The sequence below is a fragment of the Apostichopus japonicus genome, chromosome 19, assembly GCF_037975245.1.
Source record: "Apostichopus japonicus isolate 1M-3 chromosome 19, ASM3797524v1, whole genome shotgun sequence".
Lineage (NCBI taxonomy): Eukaryota > Metazoa > Echinodermata > Holothuroidea > Aspidochirotida > Stichopodidae > Apostichopus > Apostichopus japonicus.
Window position 1 is genome coordinate 14,794,298 of NC_092579.1, and position 27,512 is coordinate 14,821,809.

The 27,512-nt window shown below is 38.2% G+C and overlaps 1 protein-coding gene across 1 annotated transcript; it reads right to left on the bottom strand.

The window, feature by feature from the left end:
• Positions 1–7,302: 7,302 nt before the first annotated feature.
• Positions 7,303–26,983, bottom strand: LOC139959903 (solute carrier family 23 member 1-like). The gene is made up of 12 exons (XM_071957827.1): positions 26,309–26,983; positions 21,145–21,302; positions 17,430–17,521; positions 16,461–16,522; positions 15,576–15,757; positions 14,455–14,551; positions 12,540–12,696; positions 10,499–10,752; positions 9,785–9,914; positions 8,736–8,879; positions 8,130–8,225; positions 7,303–7,613 (listed from the first exon to the last, which is right to left on the bottom strand). Exons 1-12 carry the CDS (start codon positions 26,483–26,485, stop codon positions 7,411–7,413), a joined length of 1,752 nt encoding a protein of 583 aa, XP_071813928.1. The 5' UTR covers positions 26,486–26,983; the 3' UTR covers positions 7,303–7,410.
• Positions 26,984–27,512: the final 529 nt, after the last annotated feature.

Sequence of the window (27,512 nt, forward strand, 5' to 3'; positions counted from 1 at the left end):
AACAATTTGAAGGGAGATTCGATCAACATGCTGCAGCGTGTATATCCGCTGAGCTGTTTCATGCAGATGCATGCACTGGCGAAGTATGCCTACTTGTTGCTGTGGCTAAGATTTCCACCTGATGAGGGTACATCCTAAATAGGCCTACATAGAAAGCTCTTCGGAGTCCGTAGTCAGAAGACCTAAACAGAAAAATTCAAGCGCGGTAAAGAAACATATGCAGAGTCCAAGCTCAAACCAGTAGTTTTTGGTGATCATCGAACCTCACAATAATGATAAGCTTATACAAATCTCCATGTCTCATTGGAATTGGGTGATTGTAGTGCGCAACAAGGGGCACGGGTCCTCGATGAAGCTGACAACAACCACTACCGACCTTCTTATATTGAGCCAGGGACGTAGCCAGGGGGGAGCAGGGGGAGCGACCGCTCCCCCCCTTTCAGTGTCGATTTTTTTTTTAACTGTTGTTTTTTAGCATGGTATTTTGTCAGTGCTCTTTTGATCTTGAATACTCGTCAGCTCCGTTCACTCGATTGTAATCGTAGTAACATTCACGCCGACTGATTCAACAACTTACTTAGTTTGGCAGATGCAATTAGCTAAATTAAGCTTATAGCCAATTACAAGCCTACAGTTGGCCACTGCGTAATAAAATACATATTGCCTACCTAACCGCACTCTATGGAATGTCACGAACTGTATGCACAACAACGTCGACAACGTTCATTCTATGAGTCGTCCTAAGTTGTTGCACGAACAGCATGTTATGAAGCTAAGCTAGCAATCGTACGTGATACGCACTTCCTATAATAATTATTACACTGCTAATACACTGCGATAACGATATTTGTTTTTAGGCCACTGCATATCTGGCTATATTACAAAATATGAAAGTTTATATTGTCCATCAGTTAAGTTTGTCAAATGTATTATAGTCCAGACATTGGACAATAAACAAGAATCATCCTACTGGAAAAATTGTAAAAGAGCACTACGTTTGTCTTTCTGATATATTATGTAAAAGAACATGTAAAAGAATTCAAACAAGAAACAAAATCTGCTGATAATGATATCATATGATCAGGGCGTAGCCAGTATGTAGCACTGTAGGCCCGGGCCTACATTTTTTTGGCCAAGTTATCTCTTTTTTTTTAAAAAAACACCCATAATTCAAATCGATAAGCTTGCTGGACGAGTTTAAGAGTCTATAGACAGGAAAAACTATTGAAATGAACGTAGCAAGAATATGGCTAAATTAGGTGACCTATTCAGGCTGTCATCTAGGCTGTCATTTCTATCGCGTGCCGTTTCATTCAACACTCTACCCGCCGAAAAAGACTAGGATCCGATCTTTTTCAGTTTTTTAACATGTAGTTAAGAACCCGTTTACGCAGATAATATTTCAGTTGAGAAAACAGTTGAGAAATTCAGATGGCAATCGTCGGATAGCTCTCGCCTGCTCTTATTAGGCTATTAAACATTTACTAGCTACAGTTGTATCAAAGACAACTACTGGCTATAGTTGTATCAAAGACATTTCTGGCCTATCTTTGTTTCTACAAGTATCAGAACTTGAAAAGTAAGACTACTCTGTACATGTACCTTGTTAATTTTAATACATTATGTAGTATTGAATTACGTACTATTTTAACTCGTTTGTTTTTTGGGTTTAAAAGTGATATTGAATGAGGTGTCTCAAGTTAGCAAGAGGCCAAGGAACCAGAATGAACACTCGGGAAGGGCCGTTTCCGGCCATCTGGGGGCTTTGTAAAACCAAAACTTTTCTTGTACGCTGCGCGCCAACCGATGGTGGCGCTCCGCTCAGATAGTCGTGCCTACAACTTTGAAAATCCATATCATTCGCAAAAAGTGCTCCCCCCTTTCAAATTCCTGGCTACGTCGCTGTATTGAGCAGGAATTCGTCCTGGGAAGGTTTAAAAAAATACGGCTAAATATACTTTGGCATTCACAGTGATGTATTAATATTGCTCACACAACGTTTAATGCAAAGAAACTTCTCTTTATCGTTTATTAATTGATGCAATGATAGCGTCTAACGCACACAACATATTTGGAGGCCAGCGGCTTGCACAATAAAAGATGAATTATATAGAAGGAGATATTTGATTGGTCTGTGTTTTGACTGAGCTGAATGTTGTCCAATCATATTTATATATACATGTATAAAGAGTAGACAATGTCTTCTTTGATATATTGCTTGAGCCATGTTATGACGTCATAGGGTTCTCGAGAAAAGCTGTTTGAATACGGGATGAAAGTGAACTTCGCTAAGACTCGACGGCAACTTTTTTCTAAACGTTCGTTTGACGATTTGTGAGTTAGACGGAGGAGAACATAATTTTCTGCTAACCTTTATTCATAGAGTCAAATGAACACAAAAAACCTTTCTAAAACGGATTGACCAAGAACTAGTTTACCCACAACCGTCAAAAGAACGAAAAGAATCGCTATAAAATCTGCCAAATATTAAGTTTTTTTTTTCCTACACGAAAACTTTGTTTATGTAACCAATGCTGATCAATGGTTTCAATATGCATGTGTGGCGAAAGATATGAATGGTTCATTTTTTTTATATTTTGTGAATGCATCTGACCACAGCAGAGTGAATGGTGTTATCATGAAATTGAACTGTAATGAGTGTTTTTCTTGATAGTTTTTAACCCAATTTAGAGCATAAAACATTTTTGTGGGGGAAAGTTACATTTTGATAATATTCTAAATCCAAAGGATATTGCTAGTAAAAAAAAAAGAGAAAAAAAAGGAAAGATAAATCAACGAGAATATTATAACGGAACGATAAAGATTTTAAACTCATGTCATGACAATGATGACACCCATACCATACTGAGTGTGATCCTCTTCTAGGAATGAGGGAGGATTTGGCCTTTCAAAATTGGATACATTTCAATCCACCATGTGAACAAAATATTGAGAAGCAGCTTAGTTGTAGCAACAGAATGATACATTTATCTATTATTTATTTTTTTGGTTTTCCTTTCTTTTTCTAAGATAAACGTTGTATTTTACGTCTTCTGTAAAGAAGGGGTTGTCCCTGTGGTCGTTGAATCGGAATTCCATGTGGAGGGCGAGGAAGGCAGTGGCGGAGCTAGGGGTATTGGTCAGGAAGGGCGAGAATGGTCTGTATGGGCGCTTTCGACTTTATCTAAGCGGAGCGCCACCACAGGTTGGCGCGGAGCGTACATAAATTTTTTGAGTAAAGATACTCCCTAGATCGCCGGAAATGACCTTTTCCGGGCCTTGCTAATCTGCAGATTAACGAAGAATAAATAGGTGTTATCGCCAACAAAATGTGACAAATGTCAATAGGTAGATGAGAGCGCAACAAAAAAGTAAATAATCGCGAATAACTACAAAGTGGTGAATAGCTGAAAAGGGCGCCAGCTGTCCATTTGAGTTCTTCAGGGGGGGGGGGGCATCCGCCCCCTGACTGTATGGACGCTCCGCCACTGGAGGAGGGGGTCTGGGGTGCCTCGCCAAGGAAAAAAACTACCATAAGTTGTTTGTTAAATATACGCACTGAAGTAAAATGCATAGTAAGCATACAGGAAACTGAAACAAATCTAACCTACAAAACAAAAGAAAACTTATTATGATGCTCATCTAATGTTGCCAACCCCTCTCTCCCACTCATTATCTCAACAAAAGCACAGACAGAAAAGGGAATACATTATTTACTTCGTTTTAAAGAATAAAAATAGTGATTACAAAACCACTTTAAGGCGCTATAAACTTATCATGTCTATTTGATAAAATGTTGACACGTTATAAAATGTTGATAAAATGTCGACAAGTTATACACGCAGATGTTCAAAAAATAATAAGTCATGAAGTCATCGTGAAGTCTTTCTTCAAGGAGGAATACATACATCTCTAGTCCTACATACATAAACGGCGATTTGAATAACTAATATATATATATATAGGCCTATATATATATATATATATATATATATATATATATATATATATATATATATATAACCCTAAAGTGTACAGTACCAGGACACCGTCAAAAAACCCACCTTGGATGGACTTTCCATTTAAAGCCACATATAAGTCTTAATGCAAATGCGTCGTTAAGGATAAATTCACCGCAGACTGGAGGGATTGATAGCAGTGCATGGAACTTGGATCGCATCTTTTATGCAACTCATTGACAGATATATCAGAAAAGCGATAGTAACTGTGTCTCCTTTACGTACTTCAAACAATTTTTAGTATGATAGAGGGACACTTGCATATGTCCCCCTATTCACAGTTAAGAGTACAGTACATATGTTCACATAATGTGTGCATTTATACAACTCTCCGATCGGTATACGGTTTAAGTGTGTGTGTGGCATTCATTCATTGCATGTCATAGGAAAGAATCTTATATAAAAAAGTTATAAAAAAGTTGACTGCATTATCGGCAATTTTAAGCAATTAATTTGCTCGAAATATAACCAGCTAATGTAGAACTTTCAATTGTCAGTATACACATTTTAGTAGATTATAACAACACTATTTTCCAATGTTACGGTGTGACAAAAACCCAACTTATGGTAAAGATTTCTTGATTAGAGTTCGACCTATTAAATGATAATCAGCTTTACCGAGTACCTATTAGTTTCTGTGACAATCGGGCCGATGCCTATTACCTTTAGTGGATAAGCAGTTTTATTTTAATATTTCATTGAAAAAGATAACACAATCCCGAACGTTTGCTTCAAATTTTGCCATATGTAAGGGAAACCTTCCGATGGAACGTTGTTTAAACGATCATACACAGTAAGTCAATGGCGCTTCTCCATTGACATTACTACACGTGGGAAAACCACACACTAAAGTCCCATTGACGTTTTCGCTGGAAATCAGACATGCTTTAGTCGGTAAGTTTAATTACTGCAAAGGTGATATTTTAGCAGGTATAGTACATTAGGTCAGGGGAAAGAAGTTGCTTCGGGTTTTTCGCAATAATATGCGTAAGAATATTTGCCTAATCAGTGATTAGTAATCACAAATGGTAATGCAGTAGAACTACCGAGGACTGTCGCCAAACATTTCTAGGGAATTTTAGGAGTATTTGGCGCCTTGATTGCATAATTTTATGGCATTTGTAGAAAATTGGGCGTATTTTCAAACTAAACAGTTATTAAGCTCAACAGTTCTCTAGCCAGACTGGCCTAATGTGCGTAGAACTCACAATGAACAAAGCGTAACGTCACTCTCACTTTCCAGTTTTCACCTAAGGTGAAATGGCCAAAGTGGTTTAAAAGTATATTGATTTGGTTTTACATTTACTCGAAACAATTAATCTTTCATATCAATCTTTAATATTAAACCAGATAACAGGAGGTTTCGTTAGATGCAAGAAGCGAAGTGAAAAAAAGAATAATAACGTCGTCTCTCTAAGCTTATCGCGAGTATACTGTATGATGTTAACTGCTAAAACTGGATAGTATATCGAACAGCATTAGTACAAACTCGCGTGAGGGACTTGCGATACCGCTTCACGGTAGATTAGCGCACCTTCCCCGGCTATGAATAGCGCTGAATCGAACTTCTCCCGTTGTAGTTGTGGAGAATCAAAAGCGCGTAAAATACAATCCTTGATGTGGAACTTAATAATCGGTTCCAAATCATCGGTAGCGCAATGGATTTTGCCGATGCCGGTTACTGATTGTCTGATAATCGGCCCGATGCCGATTATCTAACCTATTATCGGTCGAACACTATTCTTGATCAGAAAATGCTGTCAATGTATAATTAGCAAAAGTTAGTCTTTTACGAAGTTCTAGTCTTAGCAGTCTGTTTGTAGTGTTCATGGCACACTTCTACCTCTCTTATCTGTGTAGCTTTAACCTCAAACATAGCTTGCTCAGATTTTTCCACCGAGGAAACCTAATTAGCTTGGTCTTTTACAAAGCCAGTATACTTCAGGCATACTGTGGTCACCACATGACATTAAATTAGGGTACAAGTTGCATTATAAGAGGCTTTATTTTGTTAGTGGGGGGGGGGGTGTGGGCGGCTGTATTTATGGGTGTGAAGGTTTTTTTGCCACGGATTTTATTCAGTAAACTCTTGGCTCTATTGTTGAACCACTAGTGTGCATAGGGAGTAAAATGTTGGGGTTGTGTGAGTGGAGGTGGGGGGCAGACTTGTGACTATCTTGACGGATATGGCTTTAATCCATTTGGCTAGATGGAAGATCCATGTCTAGCATATTCAATGACATTGGTCAGCAATTCATCAATCATACATCCTTTCCCTCCCCCATCACAGCCTATGTTCCCTAAGCCTTTTTCAATGTTACCAGAAACACAATACATATGATCACATTTTGCACAAATTGTGATTGGTAATCAGCCAGCTGCACAGGGAACTGAGGTCTACTTTATACTTTTACTAATTCTAGGCTAGTCAATAAAGCATTTGGTAAACGAATTAATATCTAGCAATTGCAAGAAAGTATTACGGTATTACCTAGGCTTCCAAAGTCAATCTCGACGGCTCTCATTTTGATAGTGCAACATGGATACCGCGCCGATTCGCGAATAAAAGTTAGGTTTACCGTTCTTGCTTGCATACAGTGTGAAAACTTGCGGCCATACGGACAACACGTTTACCTGTACACACGTCCATATGAGCTCTACATTACACTAAGCGACATTGCGCGGTGATGACGTCACAAGGTTTGTATACCAAAAGAAACTGCGTCAATATGAACATGGATATCAGTATATGTATCACCGAAAGGGATAGGGATCGAAATTGTGACTTTCAAGGTCACAGTTCCATTGGTCAGTTTTACCAGCATTAAAAGAGCATCGATAGTAAAACATATACCGATAGGACGATAAAATAAACGAGATATATCTTGATGGGTCCCTAATAGCTAAATTTTGCACAGGTCACATATACTACTACAAAATTTGCCAAGCTATAAATATCCATTCAGATGTATAATCGTCCAATCAAAATAAAGGGGTGTAGAGGGCAGCATCCACGATCAATGGGTACTAATTACCTGTACACCGAAGCCCTCATAACAGAATGAACATACCCTTAAACATTAGGGGAACACGAAAATGTTCTCCTAACGTTACTGTCCCTCTAAGGTAGCAATTTTCAATATGCAATGGGCACCTAATGTGCACTTTATATAAATATATATATATATATATATATATATATATATAGATAGATATATATATATAGATATATATGTATATATATATATAGGTGTATATATATAGGTGTATATATATATATATATATATATATATATATATATATGCAGAGACGTTTACTCTATACACCACGAAACCGAGTTATCTTAAGAATAAATCCTTTCTGTAAAATCAGTTATATGACATAGGCCTATTACAATCTTTCTCTTCCTCTTCGGCATAACTTAAATCCTTGAAATGTTGGACTAAATGGAAGATAGCGAGTCCATGTCCATTTCCGTATGTATGACATCCCGAAGGGAAGGTCATAGCAACTCAAGCCCGTGGTACCATCAGCCTTTTTATCTTCATCGGGCATCATTTTCCACTTATCCATTCCTCGTTCCTCTCTAGTTCCTATCAAAATAAGGAAGAAAGGAAGTTGTCAGAAAATGCGCTATGATGAAGTACCCAACAGGTGTGGATCAAGTGGGCGGGTGTGTGGGGGTGTTTACACATCTTTTGATCCTTAGTAAAATATATAGAAAGTAGTTATTAATATTAGCAGAGGTTAGAGTCGTAGACCTTTGGGATGATACCCGCAGATCACCAACATTGGCAGTCGGCTTCAACAAGTCCATACTTTCTCCTTTATATGCAATCTTCCTGGGTCCTCTTTTACAGGATGTTACCATTCATTTTCGACGTCACTTTACAATACAATCCTTGATCATTTCATAGATTTCAAGCATTGGTAACACAACCATCATCCTTACCACATACGGGAGAGAAATAGCTTTTTTTTTTACCCCGATCTCCCCACTCTTCCACTTTGAAATAAATTGTTTTGTTGTGAACTATGTAAGATTGTCGGTTTGCATTAGCAAATTAGTTATTTGGACGTGTACCGGCGGCACTTAATCTTTTGTTTACCTCGAATAACGTTGTCCAAGAAGCAGGCCGTTAGTCCACCAATAAACATACTTGTTCCCATGGTGATGGTCAGTAACTGGTTAAGTATAACTGAACCTTTTTTTTGTCAGAAGAAATGAGTGGAGAAGGAAAGAAAACAAATGATACTGATAACAAATAATGTTATTTTACAGAAATATATTGTTATCCTGGTCTTAGAACGAAGGTTTTCACAAGGGGCCTGCAGGCCAAAATCCGCGAAAGATTTTCAACTGGCCAAAGCAAAGCAATTGGACAAAAATCTTGCAGCATTAGTTAATTAATTAATTAATTAAGCACTAAGATTTCTTTAGTAGTCAAAATAGCTCATTTTCAACCAAGCATGTGTCCTGAAAAAGAGGCGAGATATTGAGATGAGGGTTTGAACAACCACTGCAGAATATTTTACTATAAAACCTAAGTACTGTACATTGCATGCCATCGAAATACGCCTTTAGAGTGAGAATAAAAGGATTGAAGTTTTTATTCAGAGCGAGAAATAATTAAGAATAGAATTAGGAATACAATATAAAACATAAGAAGAAAAGATTTAGGTATTTATATGTATTAATGTTCATACTTATTTACCTGTATTTATGATATCCGGTGCTGAATTGACGTACTTTGGAATGGTTAGTCCCGCAAACAATGAGAAACCAAAGACCACTAAATTTCGGGAAGAATTCATGTTCACAAATTGTAAGTTTGAGAGACCGACGGACGCGACCACACCTACAAAAGTAAGGGTTCATAATTGGATTAAGGTATATAGATGAACGATTTTTTAACAACTGATAAAATGTGAGGCACATCGAAACGCGCACTTAAAGGTTACCTCCAGGCACAGAATTAATTATGATTATGTTTTAGACCATTAGTACTGACGGCTGTCATTTCCAGGTTGTATTTTTAAGTTTTTGAGAAATGATCCTTTAAGCAGTTGAGGTTCGCCGATAAAAGTGACTGGACTTCACAGTCTACTACACAGCCAGTTACGTCATGCATGCATGCAACACATAAGTCAGTGGGAAAGCGTGCAACAGTTTTATGGCCTAAAATGACATGTTTACATTGTATTACAAAGTATTTGAAGAAACTTGATATTTAATGTCATCCAATTATGCTCTGTTGTTAATATTAAGTTAAATAACATGTTTTGATTGAGTTACTAGAATTTTCAAAACAATGTTTTAAAAATGTTGTCATCAATTTAGCCTTAAAGAGTGTTCCAGAGATTTAATATAGCCTGCTTTAAAGGTGGCTATCTTGAACACTGGTATAACTAAAGAAACGGTACTCAAATTGTTCTTTTTCTCACTTGGACAACGATACATCAAGACTAACATTCCATATCTTACTTTAGATATCAAAATTACTTTGATTTTATAATCTAAAGAGCGACCCTAACTTGCTTTCATATAATTCTCAAACCGTTTCGCAAATTTCAGGTTTGTTTTACAATGAGTGAGTCCCGATTTTTTTTTGGTTTTGTTTTGGAAAGTGCAGTCTGGCGTGGGAAAGTACATCAAATGAAAAGGTATGAAACATTTGCACAACAGGGAATGCTCAATCAATGTTAAAGCAATGAGTTCCGCGTGACAGCGAATTTGATGAATATTAACAGTATTTCGACTTACTGAATGTTGATAGAATGACGCCCCCTACAATTGGTTGAGGCAAGGTGGTGAAGACGGCGTTGATTTTACCGAACACACCTACCACTAGAAGTATCGCACCAGCCCCTTGTACAACGATTCTGCTCGAAATCTGTAAGCAACATATATCAAAAGTGGGGGTCATAACTTCTGCAAACTCCCTGTAAATTTCAGTATAACTATACGGTCGTTCGGGGGTGTTAAACTTCTATAGTTACCAATAGGACTTCCACTCATGGGGTGGAATGGGGTGGGGTGGGGTGAGATGGTCTGAGGTGGGGTGGGGTGAGATGGTCTGAGGTGGGGTGGCAAGTGTAACAAGCTGGTGGTTCTTTAGAGGTAGGAGGAGAGATCATGGATTGGTACTGATGTGGTGCGGGAGAAGGATTAGGGGTAGATGGGTTGTTCTTCGATGTCACATTTCGATAAACTGTCTAATAGTACCAAATCATGAAGCATTTGCCACTCTAACATATAGCAAATACACATGGTGATATAGAGTGGTGCTCTCAAATGCTTGTTAAACACAAAATAAAGCTTAAAAAAGACTAATGATAAAAAACCCATCACTGCATGTCGACTGTTGATGCAACCTATTAGCATCAATTTTATGTATGAAACAGTCCGTTCCTCTAGAATATTTTCTTGGTCAAAAACTGAAAAGAACTAGAGTGCATTCGGTGATGACGTCATTACCCTCGTGAGACCAATGATTGCAATACTCTCTCCGTATGTTGTACTTCCATTACCAGAACCAATCAGCCCCGCCAATATACAACCGAGACCTTCTATACCGATTCCGCGATTTACAGCATGTACCGGAGGTGGTGGTACTCGACAGATCCTTGCGCACGCGTAGTAATCACCGATGGACTCGACAATAGAAGTCATTGCTCCTGCCATCATCCCTAGGAATCCGGCGGCGGTTACCGTCAAGGGACCCCATTGACCTAACAGAAAAATCAAGAGTAATCGTAATTGACTGGAAGGTATAGATGGAGGAAAGGGGGAAAGGCTTGGCTGGGCGAGGGGTGGGAGGGGTGGGGTGCGTACTCTTGCTGACGGGCGGGCGAGAAATTGAGGACTTAGATACCGAAGAATATTTTATATAGCGATTGCAGGCTGCAGTTTTTTTAGGATTACAACAGATCTGTGTTAATCTATACGAGCCAGGTAATATTCAAGCATAAATGAATAATTGCCATTCTAAGTTAGATATCTCCATGGTTACATTCACTTGTATGCTTCCAATTAGCGCGGTATTAATAGTTAAATCCAATGTAAAGACAAACTTGCTGAGACAAGCATGTAATGATATCTAAACAATAAATATCTATGGCGCGCAAAGGGGGAAATGGTTCGGTCGGAAGATTTTTGCATTCAGCCTGGAAAGAATTGGACCAATACTACGGGTGTGCCCTACCCGCTCGCCCAACTTTTATAACCTGAACACAAGTTAGATATTATCAAAGCATTGCGTTTATAGGGCTTACTTTATGGACTTGAATAGATATGCATCAGAATGCACCATTTGACGTCTACAATTTTTAATTTTGATATATATGTAAATGTATCCCGCCACCTGTTATACCAAGGACTAATCACATATTAGCCCAAACGAAAATCAATCAATCAATCAATCCATCCATCCATCCATCCATCCATCCATCCATCCATCCATCCATCCATCCATCCATCCATCCATCCATCCATCCATCCATCCATCCATCCATCCATCCATCCATCCATCCATCCATCCATCCATCCATCCATCCATCCATCCATCCATCCATCCATCCATCCATCCATCCATCCATCCATCCATCCATCCATCCATCCATCCATCCATCCATCCATCCATCCATCCATCCATCCATCCATCCATCCATCCATCCATCCATCCATCCATCCATCCATCCATCCATCCATCCATCCATCCATCCATCCATCCATCCATCCATCCATCCATCCATCCATCCATCCATCCATCCATCCATCCATCCATCCATCCATCCATCCATCCATCCATCCATCCATCCATCCATCCATCCATCCATCCATCCATCCATCCATCCATCCATCCATCCATCCATCCATCCATCCATCCATCCATCCATCCATCCATCCATCCATCCATCCATCCATCCATCCATCCATCCATCCATCCATCCATCCATCCATCCATCCATCCATCCATCCATCCATCCATCCATCCATCCATCCATCCATCCATCCATCCATCCATCCATCCATCCATCCATCCATCCATCCATCCATCCATCCATCCATCCATCCATCCATCCATCCATCCATCCATCCATCCATCCATCCATCCATCCATCCATCCATCCATCCATCCATCCATCCATCCATCCATCCATCCATCCATCCATCCATCCATCCATCCATCCATCCATCCATCCATCCATCCATCCATCCATCCATCCATCCATCCATCCATCCATCCATCCATCCATCCATCCATCCATCCATCCATCCATCCATCCATCCATCCATCCATCCATCCATCCATCCATCCATCCATCCACCCACCCATCCGTCCGTCCGTCCGTCCGTCCACCCGTCCGTCCGTCCGTCCGTCCGTCCACCCGTCCGTCCGTCCACCCGTCCGTCCGTCCGTCCGTCCGTCCGTCCGTCCGTCCGTCCGCCCATCCATCCATCCATCCATCTTTATAAGCAGAGGAACAACAAAATATATAAAAGAGACAATAATTACCGGGGTAAGGTACACGAAACCAAGGAGCATTCGGTATTGTATCCGGATAAATATCAGTTCTTGCTTGGTAGCCATAACCCGACTCATCACCAGGCAGGACATTGGTAGCTGTCAGAATGCCACATAAACCCCATGATGTTAACATGGCCAGCAAAACCTGAAATGATGAACATTTTACAAAATCAACTGTATGGTCAATTAAAGATTACACTCAACCATGCTAGAAAGTAAGAAACTTCAAATCGTCAACAAGGTTTTTGCTGCACAATAATTAAACCCTTCGAAGTGTTCGTCTGTTAGCATTATTTGGAGGATTGAGGGGTAACATGGGTGCTTGATATCAAGCTGAGTCGTGTAATCTAGAGTCAAGGCGCCTTAGATTCTGATTTGTCTGACTCGTTCTGTAGCTGAATTCTACTACACCCTTGGAGGCAACCGAACGCTAAAATGTAGTGTTAAGAGACTTGAACAGGTGGTTGCTTCCATGTTATCTCTTGATGGTAATAATCTTTGTCACAATTGACCAAAGCACGTGAAATCCATAGGGGAAGATTATTGTATATTGACAGGTGTTTTCCATTTCCTCAATATTTTTTTGTGACTATAACTATAGGAACCCCCTGCTATGTTATCGCCAGTGACAACATAACAATACGTTTGTCTGATGGCACATGTATATGACATATATTCATATATGTATATATATATGTATATATATAATGATATGAGAATTAGTTGAGACTAGTGGAACACTAGTAGTTGTTACTCAGAGTTTCACGCGTTCAGCGATCTTCAGACAACCTGTTAATAGGTATTCCATGGTATTCAGCAATGAACCACTTTTTACACGGATAATTTCTGTCTGTAACATACGCATGCTTCTGCTGTTTGTTTCCATACGCTGTATCCACACTGACATGTATATGTAATATAGTTCTTTTTCCTCTTCTTCTTCTAATTCTGTCTGATATTACCCGTATTTTACTCGGAAAAACTTGTGATTTATTGAAGGATTTGTCTAGTTGATTGCCACCCCAGCGTCAGTTATACTACAACAAGCTAACGATACTGTGGTCACCTAACCCCAAGGAACTATACTCTCAATGGTGGATTATGTTAACGTATTGGCTTAACTATATGCAAATGGTAGGGCGGGATAAGTCACCATGAACACGACCTCCATCGTCAGTCGGGCAGGGGAATGGGGTCAAAATGTTCACTCGTGCGGGGGGGGGGGGGAGGATGGGGATGGGGCATCAACACGAATTCAGTCGGGGAAGAATGAGACCATCCTTCGGGCTCAGGCCACCCTTCAAGAAAGGTTCATGTCCCTACCAAAATCAGTCCGAAGGATTTAGAACTCCCCCCCCCCCCCCCTCACCACCGTCCCAACTTTGAAAATCCACGTCACTGTCTTAAACTAGCGTTTGGAGTTAACTTCGACCCCAGATTCTCTACATGACTAGTTTCTACGACCCAGGGCCATATCTCCTCTTCTATAAGATTTTGGATCCGAATCCTATTTCCAATTAAGCTAAATCAGGGTTTCCTAACTTTATCCCCCCCCCCCCACGAACCCCCTGTGGATGTCAGAGTTGTGTACGAACCCCTAACTTTTCGAGACACGATGGCAACATATGCGTATGGAACGCGAAAAGACTTTGTCGATAGGTACGACTTTTGTACATTACTTAATTATATGATATATCAGATGTTAGTTCAACAAAAATTACTCTAATTTTGACTTTCAGAAACGTCTCACGAACCCCCTGGGATGGACTCACGCACTCCCTGCATGGGGGTTCATACACTCCAGTTAGGGAACCCCTGAGCTAAACCATGTTCCTCTCTGTATGATTCTTTTAATTAGCCGCCTGTGAAACCTATAGATAAACCTGGTAAACGTTATACTCACGGGGAAAAACCGGAAGAGAGAAAACCGTCTTCCTCCGGGGAGAGGGATGGCAAATCTTTCGAGGATTTGAGAGTATAATATGATCTGGAAGACCGTTCTGGAAATAACCATGGACATAATACAGGTATGATCAATTGAGTTGTAATAATGAATACAACTATTGCTAACGCATACAGCTATGGTTAAATGCACTACGAAAAATACATATGTTACTAATTTAACTGTACTATCTACATGACTACATATATAATGAATTACATCAATATTGCAGCTATAAACTGAGCTGCTATAATCAATGCACCTTTAATCAGTACTATTTACTACATACAATAGAGCTATCATCAACACATCCGTTAAAAAAAATACAGGTATGGTTCCAATATATCTAACGAAAACAGCTATGATCAATACATTTGTAATCAATGCAATTATTACCACTACTACATCTAAAATCAATACAGCTATCATCAATTCATACAATGTTGTTAGTACAACGATGATCAATCTATGTGTAATCCTTGCAAACATTACCAAATCTAGCAACAGGAACAATTAGTGCGCATATGGCAAGCCAACGGGGACAAAACGGCTGTCTATTATACGCGTGGTCGAAACAGCCAATCATTACAGCGTGTTCCTGTCCGACTTGTAATACGTTTGACAAAGTGCTATCGAAAATGCCACAACGCGTCGTCGAAATTCAGTAGAGTGATAAAGCGATGGTATTACTAACCAAAAGTAGTAGCTACAAGAACGTTGGCGCATAGTTTTGGCGGGAATTACAAGTTTTCAATTTGTTTTTATAGCTTAATTATTCACCCAGCAGCTGGGTATGATACACGCAAAATTGTACACTTGCATTGCAAGTCTTTCGACAACGCGTTCTCGTGGATTCTGGTACTCGTAGTCGAATTCTACGCGTTAATTGTGAACGACACGTTAAAAAAAAACGTTTTGTAGAATGAAAACGCTAGGTGCCTTGATTGGTCGTTTCCAGTGTGCGTAGTATAGGCAGTCGTAATGGCCACATTGAATTTCCATATACGTCGCAAGTTACAGAAGAGGTCACACTTTGTTGAAACACGTTTCGTAAAGTGAAAATTAATATACTGTTTACTAACAATCCCGCTATTGGCCAGTGAGTGGCACACATTGACCCGGCAACTGGGAACAGAGATATTCCAATCAAGCTGATTGTAGCAGCAACGGTGATTGGTCCGATGAACCTCGTTAGCATGCCACACACTCCAGAAAAGCCAATGAAGAGTTGCGTCATAGAAGCAAGTGCAATCGCACCTTGTAACTGAAGTAAAGACAAGACAAAAGGATAGTGGTCTGAGTGGCCTGGGTTATCTGGAGATTGTTTTCCACTATAGCCTAACAGTTGATCTCGTGCATAGGCTATAGGGAAACATTTATCTAACTTTTCATTTGATCTCAGGGCAATTGCTGTGAAATGATACTTTACTTGACGCAACCGCCGCCCTGTCACATGGTCACAGTCGCAATGTAAGGGTACTGGGGTTGTGAGGGGATCAAATCGTTTGATTGTCTTGTCCACGTTTAGAGACTTTCTTTAAACACAAAATGTATCTATTTCTCTCAGTGAATTGTGATTATGGAATAGATACATAATATTCAGTATCACATGAGTACAACCGTGATGATAGTGGATTTGTAATGGGAATGGATCCAATTGAACCAAAGCATTGATGACGTCATATTGGATATCGTGCTTGGGTTCATTCCTCAGTGTCCTTTGCTTCCCCAAAAAAACAACAACAAAAACACCGCATGGTTCTGTATCTCGTCATAACAGCTAGATACCTTCCACATTTGTTTTAACATATCATCAATGGGAATTTCCGTTTAGAACTGACCAGAGTCTTATTAAAGGTTTACTCAGTCCAGCAGATCTCCGCCTGCCCCCTCACACACCTATACAACCCTCCTCCGTTCTCTTTCTCCCCACGAGTATACACCTGCACCCATTGGAGATTGATTACCTCGCCAATACGACTCTGCCATTCATTGGTTATGATTTCGTAATCTTCTGTCGTCGAATTTGCTGGGGAAAAAAAATAACAGATCCATGCGTTTAGTATTAACCATCATATAGATCTAATCTATATGGTAGTGCGACAGGTGAAGAGCCTAGCCATGAAACTTTGACTTCTCGGTCATGGTTGATAAAGATAAATCATACTAAGCCGATACAAACGGATATAACTGTACATAGTGGCTAAAGTGGAGATATCATTAGTGAGGTATAATCCAAAGAAAAACAACTGTGTCGAAGGTATAGGGGGAGGGGAGAGGGGGGAGGGTAGCAGAGGGGTGTCGTTTATTGGCGATTACTTTATGGTGCACTACAAGAAGAGCGGCTAAGGAAAAATAGGAAGATGATAGGCTGCTATTCATGTTTCGAAATATGTATCAGTTTGAAAATACTTCTACAATATTGGAAAGACAAGTATATATAAGTCCCCTTGGTATCAGTACGAGCATACAAGGATCAAATAGAGCAAAGAGAGAACGAGTACCTTACTTACTCTAGAAAAAACAAAACAGAAGGGGATAGAGAAGACGAAAGGAAAACTGGTACTAATTGAATCTGGGTGAGTAAGAGCACAGACAACTATATATGGTAGAATAGGGGCTCAGGCTCGAGTACGGACTAACCACGTACATGTAAGTTCATTGTTTAGATTATATGTGACAGTCTTTGTCCAAATGCCGTACTATCCATCGCACAGATTTGTCACTATACTAGTACTACAAAATACTACTTCCAAATAGAAAATATAAGATGTGCTAGGAGACATGAAAACTGTATGTAAATGGACCAAGTCAAACACAGCAACCAGCAAAAATAAATAAATAAAGGTTTAGAAATAATCTGCCGTAAGAAATTCAGCAAAATTTAGAACCTTCCATACTGTTGATTTTATTACGTTAATATTGACGTCACCAACCTGTTAGTGCTGGAGGACAGTCGCCGTGGAATCCCATTATAACGGTCGCTGGTATAAGGTAAGACATGGTACTGCCCTGCATCACGGGAAGTCTGAGGGCAAATTATTATGATTAATATCTGCATGTAGTTAACTGTTAGCCTATACTATAGGATGGATTTAGCACAAAGGAGAAAGCTTATAATATCGATGCGTGGTTACTAACCATTACAAACTAGCTAGTTACTTAGAATAGAAAAAGCCAAAATAGTGAGGTCTCTGGTGCTTAGTAACGGTTTCATTTCTGAAGGTCATCTATGTAAATTAGGAGTTTTATATATTCATGTAGTAAATCCTTGTAAAATAGAAACAGTAAATCTGACGGTGCAATCAAATTTTGACAGCACATCCTTCAGGAAATCACGTAAATTTCGCTATGTTAAATATATTATAACAGCTAAAGCCTGATGATGATCACAGAAATTCCAGTTTGGTCTCACTCATTTTCACATGTAAACAGTTCAGTATTTGCGGGAAGTAGGTCGTCCGTCCTCGAATAACATTATATATGATTATTACTTACTATGTAATAAAAGTTTCTAAAAATAATGGAAACACAAGGTTTACAGTGTTATTAAGTTTGTAATTATATGTTACAGCACTGGTATATGTATATATATATATATATATATATATATAGAGTAGGTTGGCGTCTATCTTGGCGCAGAGTGCTCTATGTCCATTGGACAGAGCGGAATATATGTTGATACTAGATGAGACTAGTGGAACACTAGTAGTTGTAACTCGGAGTTTCACGCTTTATAGCGATCTTCAGACAACTCTTCAGTTGTCTGAAGATCGCTATAAAGCGTGAAACTCCGAGTTACAACTACTAGTGTTCCACTAGTCTCATCTAGTATCAACATATATATATATATATATATATATATATATATATATATATATATATATATATATATATATATATAAATAAACTTAAACCATCAAACCATTACATGAGCTAAATAAATTCTTGATATGAGATGACCCACTGACACTTATAACGAATATACAAAAACAGGCACATAAGTTTGCTATATCAAGGAAATAAAACTTATAACAAATACATGTGGGGTTTGTTTGCCTTAATACTCGAACGGTTGTGTCTACTTAAAGGGAGTATACAGTAATTCGTACTAAAATGATAAAATCTTTCAAAAATGTGCAAAACATTTTTTATTTCGCCTATCACAATTCCTTTACATTGTCTGTGTATTTATTTTCACAACATTCGAGGCTGCTGAGAATCTGGCTGTGTACGCTATGTTGCCATGGTGATCTAGACTGAGTAAGATCATCTTTCTATGAATTCGTGTTCCAGTGTGTGATGCTCCTTTCGCTCCACTAAATCAGTCCCTTTAAGTTAGCATTGTTGACATGTCAAAATATATCACTAACACTAGCACAATATGTGTTGAAATAGGTCACGTGATATCGGTGCAGTGTGTTTATATAGATATTACATATTTATACTAATATTACATTGGCATGTCACACACGAAGAAAATGTAATCCCGTATACGGTACCGTTCAATTCAATGGTAAATATAGTCTAACAGGGGCCTATGGCGCGCCCTTTGTGTCGTGTTATCATTACGTGTACTGCATATCTGGGGATTCGAAGCCTATACTTTGCCAAATATAATCCCATACGGTACCGTTTAATGCAATGGTAAATATATAGTATCATAATTATGGGTCTACGGAGCACCCTTTGTGTCGTCTTATCATTACGTGTAATGTATATCTAGGGGTTCTAGCCTATACTTTGCCAAATATAACCCCATAGGGCACCGTTCAATTCAATGGTAAATATAGTCCCATATAGGGGCCTATGGCGCGCCCTTTGTGTCGTCTTATTATAACGTAGTAATGTAATCTGGTGATGTCAAGCCTATACTTTCGCGTTGTTGTCAACTCACGATTCGATCATGTAACCAAATACGATGAAAACTAATCACGCATCCTATATAGCTGCATGCATAGCTATAGATTAAGTGATAGTGTTCTCTGGAGTAGTTATGTATAGCGTAAAGCTTTTCGCCATGTATGTTATTAATTCGTCGCAGAGCGGAAATGCATTTGCTACGTAAAGTCATTATGAAGCGTTATATTCACTTTGCCGTGTAAAGACATTAGTCATCGAAAAGTATTTGTTACTGTAACACTATCAATTACTTTACACGTATAACGGCGTTCCAAAGGACGCACAATATGCTCTCCTACAAAGAGATGCAACCAGCGATCTTTCTCAAGGGCCTATTTATTTCTAACAGGTAATTCTTTCTCTTTTTTCCTTTCTTCCAGAGTTCCTCCAAATTGCTTGATAGAGACAGAGACTATATCTTAAATCACAACAGGGTCCCGTTCAGCCCTCTGGATTTTTTTTTTTTTTTGCTGTGATCCGCGTGAAAATATTTTCAAATCGTTATCGATACAACCCGCATACAGAGCTTTATAATATCTATCGCACCAATGTTTGAACAGACCAACTCTGAACTGAAACAATGAATTTTACTAAATAATAAAAAGGAAACATCAACTATGTAGGCCCTATACTTTGGAGGGCTCTTACATTGACCTATGACCTATTTGGATATTAGGATATTTTCAACAAAACCAATGGACTATATACTATATGTAGAACTTTCTGATTATATTTCCTATACGATGTACGATAATAATCACCTTCCTTTCCTTCATGGAAGAGCTTCCTTAAAGGTATGCCCTATTGGCCCCAAATATGCTAGATATTCTAATATGGTCCATTGGTCAAAATTCTTAAACTGTTTTTATTACAACCTACGAGGATATTTTCCTCACTGGGACATTCAGTCATCTTGTGTGTTCCTTACCTATGCTGAGAACAATTTGGAGAGTAAAGACCTCCAGGAAATTACTTTTTGAAAAAACTTCTAGCAATTATAGCGTGCTGTAATTTGGGGTCTAAACTGACTATCTTTAAAGGGATATCCCGGTAAATTAATAAACAATCATCGTAATTATCTCAGTATATACGTCTAAATCACATCTTAATAACATTTTTTATGGCAAAGTTATAATTTAATTTTTTCAAATTTGATGGTATTCTATTAATGCTTCTGGCAACAGCGGAGTAAATGATGTCATCACCGCAAATTCAACTAAACAAATCATTCTTGTTTTACTTTATAATAATTAACTCACTTATTCACGGATGGGAATGACATTTTTACGAAAAATTTGCATTGTTATCAACTTCGTATTACAGAGAACTTTCACAGCTACGCAAACATTCCATATGTAAAAAAGATTATAAGATGAAATTAATGATTTTGGATAACATTCACAGTTATGACGTCACAAATCACGTACTATGAGCTGCTCCAGGGATGAATCGAGGGTTTAAACCAGCGAATGTAGGTTCCATTCAAAATTAACCTTATCTTGAGCTTAAAACAAAATATTGAGATGGCTTTAAACTAACACTGTGGAAATGTTTTTCCTTTCCATGTAAGAGTCACTTTATCTGCCACCGGAGAATCCATTAACTCTTGAAACCCATGGATTGCGTATCAAAACTTTCAAAGTCAAGTCCACCCTCACCCAGAATCCCCCTCCCACCCCACCACACCCCAACCCCCGTCATCCACCTTAGTAACCCTGATTGTGAAGGAAATTAGATGGATTATACTACCTGCTTCCAAAGGTTGCTTGTAGAAAGGTTATTAAACCAGATAGGAAGAAATTCGTCCCCACGATTTTGGAAAGCGCCACCTTATCACTGGCAACACAGATGTAACTGGATAGAATTAATGGAACGGAAAGAATCCCGCTAAACACTGCTAGAAATATCTGTGAGAGATAGAAGGGTTAACCAGCTTATATGAGGAACAATGAAATTACGACGTCTTCATTGAAATGTGTAATATAGTCACCAATATGGTGATAAGGTCATTTGCAAGGTCAATCGCTTATAGTAAGTACAGGATTAGTATAAAGACCACAACTATGTGCATGTAATCTCTTTGTCCTCAACGAACAATAAATATAAAGACGTTAGTGTCTTAACTTATTTCGAATGATGTCTCAGCAGTGAGATGTACAAGAGAAGGAGAAACACATACACACACACACTCCCCAGATAGAAGCCCTGTATAACAACTCCTTGTTCTAGGTTCAAAAGAGAGGATTAAAAGCTCTCTCCCCCTGATAGAGAGAAGTCCTGTATAACAACTCCCTGGTCAAGGTACAGATGAGAGGATTAAAATTATATTGTTCATGGCAATACACATTCTATGGGATATATCTTTACAATTAAGCCTGTGATAACGAAGAATGGGTGATGCTTATTTGTTAAAATAGCGGTTTGCAAAGTTTTATGCGCTCACGTCCCTGGATCTGCCACGAGGATTGAGCAATGACCAAGTTCCGCCCGCGATGCTCAGAAATCTTGAAAGCTATAGCTAACATTATGGACTCGATACTAAAAATATGTAATCGATCTCCGTCGAGAATAAAACAAAGCGACCCTACCCCCTCACACTCCCCCTCCTCCCCTTCCTCCTCGCCCCTCCCCCTCCCTCGAGACACACGGAATATTTCTTGTGACCCAATTTTGGGTTTTGCACCATACTTCGACATGATGAGATGAAGGCACCTTTCTTTCCCAACACTCAGAGCAAGACATCGCCCCCCCCCCCCCTTTGACATACATATCGCAACAATGATTATAACTGGCATGGAAAGTCCGCATTTTCTCATCTTTTTTTTCATACTGTAATTTAAAAACCAAAAGTTATCACCTGGAGTTGGGTAGTGTTACGATTGGTGTTAGAGCCCATATGTAACCTCCTCTATCGAGATTTAAGTTAGGTATACTGTCAATCATAGTAGCTTCAAGGGTTCACGGTAAACATTTTTTTCAGAAGAAGCAAAATCAAACTATCACATTCATTTGAAAACATTTTTCTGAAAACAGATTTTGGTCCTAAAACCGTGAAGTGTTCACTCCGATGAAACACTTAACGTTTATTGCAACTCAATAAAATAGTATGTCGAATGACTTGACCGAAGTAACTGCAGTTGGTTTAGTAGGCCATTTCAAGTGGTCATCACAAAGTTATAGTTTTCATACACACTCTAGATTTATTCTTGGCTTCGCCGGCCACGACTTCAGCAGTTTATCATTAAACAATATATCAGAGATAAATGATGGACCATAACCTCTATATAACAAAAAATCCACTTGTGTTTTTGAGTGGAGGTTAAACAATCATATAATAAAATAAAATAAATATAATAAAATATAAAAAACAAATAAAACCGTACCTTTTATGCTTAGAATAAGTCAGTTAATGTATGTACATATTTCGATTCGTCTTCAACTTGCAGTTGAAACATTTAACGCATTTTTTTTTATGTTACTTTCAATCTAAGGTCTTAAATGACATCTTATCAAAGCATTTATGATAAAGTTGAGGTTTGGTTAAGCCAACCGGCTTCGTACAAGGGTTGAATGGAAGATGTCATGATAATTTTCTTTGTTTCATGTTTCTTCTTCCATTTTTTTTATCAGAATGAGTATTTTATCCATGGACTTTATTAAGTGCACATGATTTATACGAGTACAAAATGAGTTTCCCTTGGTATGAGTAGGAGTACAAGAAGTGTTCCTTTGGTGTGAGTATGGATGTAAACACATCTTCTTTGAGTACAAGTAAAAATACAGGGTCTATGTGCAAGTACTTAATCTTGCATTAGTTCTGGTATCTTTATTAGATTCCAAAGTGGAGGACGAGGACGAGTACGAGTATAAACAGAAAAACGAGTAATAATACTAAGTCATATACTACAAGTAGGATTATATGTTTCAAGTATTTGGATTTGGTTATCAATTTCAGCTTACTTATAGTCCGGCCACAGTACTTACGATAAAGCTATCACTGATTAGTTCGGAGTCACATAAAAAAAAAAGGAGAAAAGAACCAATTCTGAGCAGACTTAGACATGTTTCCCACAACTTCATTTAATTGTGAGTTCGTACGTCGACAAACCTTATCGTGCGCAAGGGTCGGGCGCCTACATCGTCAGTCGGAGGTAAAACATTCAGTCGGAAGATTTTTGTTTATTCCGAGACGATTAAGAATAAGACCACTCCTTCCGTCCTTCGTGATCAGGGCACCCTTCAATAATGGTACCTGCCAATACCTAACTGAGTATGTGGAAACTAGAAGTCCCCCTAGCTCCCCCTCCCAGGCCCCTCTCGCACATTTGAAATCCTGTAAACGTCACTTATGGACATTTATCGACGGAACTGATAGTTTCTAAGGCTCCAAAGTGTAAGATAAAAAGCGGATATGAAAAAAATAATAATAATCAGGCCAAGGATGAATATATCGTCAGAGAAGTATTATCTAACTTTCGTTATGATTTACATATCAAGCTTTCGTTGATTCAGAACGAGTTTGTTATTGATATTTCTTTTTTTATTCATTGAAAATAATGTACAACGTCATTTTTAGAATGAATCCCCTCCCCACCCTCCCCCACAGCCTCCTTCCCCGATTCCCAACTGTACCGTTCTGTTAGTTTACAGATAGGCCTATACGGTATTGTTTAATTCCTCCAATGGACAATCGCTTCGTATTTTGTTTGTGTTATAAGTGAACTTAGGAATTTGAATAGATTATTCCCCATGTATACATAGGACATGCCAAGCCCGGGTATCGTTAACCTTTGTTGTGTTTAACTATATCATCTTACCATATTTTATTCACTCTTACAAGTGTACTCCTGTGGCTCAATTTTATTACCTTTTATTAGAATTTATTACTCTGTCGATATTTACTTCAAAGGAACACAAAAATGTCGATCCACAACACACACACTCGCAGAAAGGTACTGACAAAGACATACATTTGTTGTGAAAGGTCAAAATCTTACTTTAAGAAACTAAATATTGCAAATAATAAAGGTAAAGGATGATAAAAAATATTTATCTTTATCCAATTTGACTTGGAGGTACAAGTAGGAATAATATAGGTAGAAGTTTGATTATAGATATGAACACAATATCTAAAAATCAGGGGCGACGCAGGAGACGGGTTCGATTGTAGGGGTGGGAGGTGGGGTAGGGAACAAACTTAAGAGTAGCAGGTGGACATGTGACTTTGATTTGAGGGAGAAAACCACAAGGTTACCTCAAACATTTCCGACAACATTGATCTTCTGTACATTCCGTATAATTACCACAAATATCAGAATGTTTGTCATCAAATGGATACTTAATTGTTTCTTATCTAAAAAAGGGCATTTCTTTATTTACTTTAATTGGTTTAATTAATCAATATAAAAGACCGGCATTGTCCTAAATCGACTCCTTCGCAAAAGCAATGCCAACCGGAAATGTCAACTTGCTTTGAGAATTGCATTTACATATTCATATATATTCATATATATTCATATATATATATATATATATATATATATATATACATATACATATATATATATATATATATATATATATATATATATATATAGATATATATAGATATAGATATATAGATATATATATATTTGTACAGCACTGTGGAAGCACCATACTTATGTACTTGTACTATAAATTTATCACATTCTTCATCGCCCATATAATCGAACTTGTCTATCAGTCAATGGTGCTTGTATCTGACAGGTTGTCTAAACGTCATCCGCACATTATGTTACAAAAGGCACAGCGTTCCTCCACTGATCTAAATATGATTCCCATGTATACACTTACTTTCTCAGTTACACAATCGGTCTGACGCGAGGGGTGAGGAGGGGGTAGGGAGGGGAGTCGATACGGACCAGAGGTACGAGGCCAGTCAAGGCGCTCGAGGAACTATGGGATAAAGAATAGCATACTCTTATTCAGATCTGCAGCAATATAACATGAATATAGGACGACTTTAAAAGAGATAGAGAGAGGGGAGAGGGGGGGGGGGAGGGGAGGGTGTCTCGTGGCCATCCTTCCACTGGTGTATCCCAGATCTTTATCAATTAAACGTGAAAGGAAACACAAACCCATTGTTGGTCTGTGTGATAGAGACAAAATCATGAACAACTTTCCTAAACAGATAAGAAATAGTCTTATTTCATTGGGAAGATATATGGCAAATTTAACGTTTTTTCACACACATGGGAAGAGGACTTGATCAAGTCTAAATATGACATCATCAAGTTACACGTGATTAATGTTACTTTGGTTTTTGTTCTGTGTTGAATTTATATATAATTTCAGAGGTAATATGGAAATGAAACAAGCAAACGTTAAATTTTTGGCCCATAATTTCTGAACTGGATAAAACGATATCATAAATCTGTCACTATAATAAAAAAGAGCAAAGAAAACCATTGTAAAAAAAATTGAACTCTAGATTAGATTCTCAAATATTACTAACATATTACATACAACTAACAACCTATATCGAAGTGCAGCTTTGACTACCCAAAACGCTTGAATGAAAACCGAGTGACCGGTAAATTTCAATATAATATTGGTTTAGCCATATAGCTTCCTTACCCTTTCATAAACCTCTAGATAAGACTTATAGGATTATTCACTTTGTTTAAAATATTACAGTCCAGTACGGTAATATATATATATATATATATATATATATATATATATATATATATATATATATATATATATATATAATATATATATATATATATATATATATATATATATATATATATATATATATATATATATATATATATATATATATATATATATATATAATATATATATATATATATATATATATTTATATATATATATATTTAATGTGTCCATTAGATATTTAACTTGCCTGGAAAGAGAGTATAAACACTGTCGGCCATGGTGGTCTCTCTTCCAGTCGGAAGACAAGCGGAGGGTCTCTTTTGCGCTCGTTGACTTCTGGTGTGAACTCCTCCATTTCCTCTACATCTGTTGGAAAAGGTGGTCGGACATTTCCGTTAGTGTCATCTGATTGATCTTTGCTCATTGTGGTTCAATTTTGTGATGTCTAAAACTCAGCTAAACGTTCTTTCTATTCTCGAGTAACACAACCTTCTTCTTCGTCCGTTACTGCTTTCTTCAACCGACCGAAGTATTACTGGACAATGACGTACCTTATACAGACCCCGTTTACAAGAGTAGGCTGTTCAAATACCGTGTTGACTATAGTTTTCAAGTTCAATTTCACTTTTGTAAGGGCGCCACACCATATGTAGTTTGGGTTGAATTCTAAACGCTTGAATTTGTAGTAAACCGTTAAAGTCCAAACGATCATGATATACTTTCAAGCCAAGCTCAAGCTTCGCTTCTAATAATAGACTTTACATATGGTAAACTCAGCACAACAATGAAACTTTGTCCGGGCGAAAAAAAAATCCGAAAATCGATGAAAAATCATTTAGTATTACTCGTAAAATGAATGTTCCTTATATTTTGATGAATTGCGGTCCTCGCTTATGGTTTATACTCGGTGCATGGTTGATAAACTTGGTGGCGACAAACTGAAACGCAACATGGTCTGCATCACTGTAAATTCGACTTAAACCGTGCACAAATGGCGTCTCTTCGCTGTGCTTAAAGGCATAAAGACTCGCCCCAAACCGCGCTCTGAAAAAGTTAACTTTCCGTTGCTTACAAGTGAAGTTTTCTGCTTGTCACTACAAAATGCAGACAGTAATAAAACGTGATACCTTGTTATCTTTAGCTGGACCTGAGATGTCCATCGCTGTATCGTTTGTACACTGTGCTGTGGGTATTGACCGCAGCTGAATGTACACTAGTGTCTAATTACCGACGGTAGTAAGCTGTGCGTGTATTTTCTGGGATCGATAGTGGTGTTTAACACTTCTGTTACACCTCATTCGAAACTAGGTCAAATTACCGGCTTTAGACGTTTCTTTTTGCGCGAGTCTTTACACCCTTTTACGTAAGACTGTGGTACTGGGACCGAAAACAGCATTATGATGAAATGCTCAAATTAAGTTAGGACAAGTCAGACTACAAGTTTTTCAAGC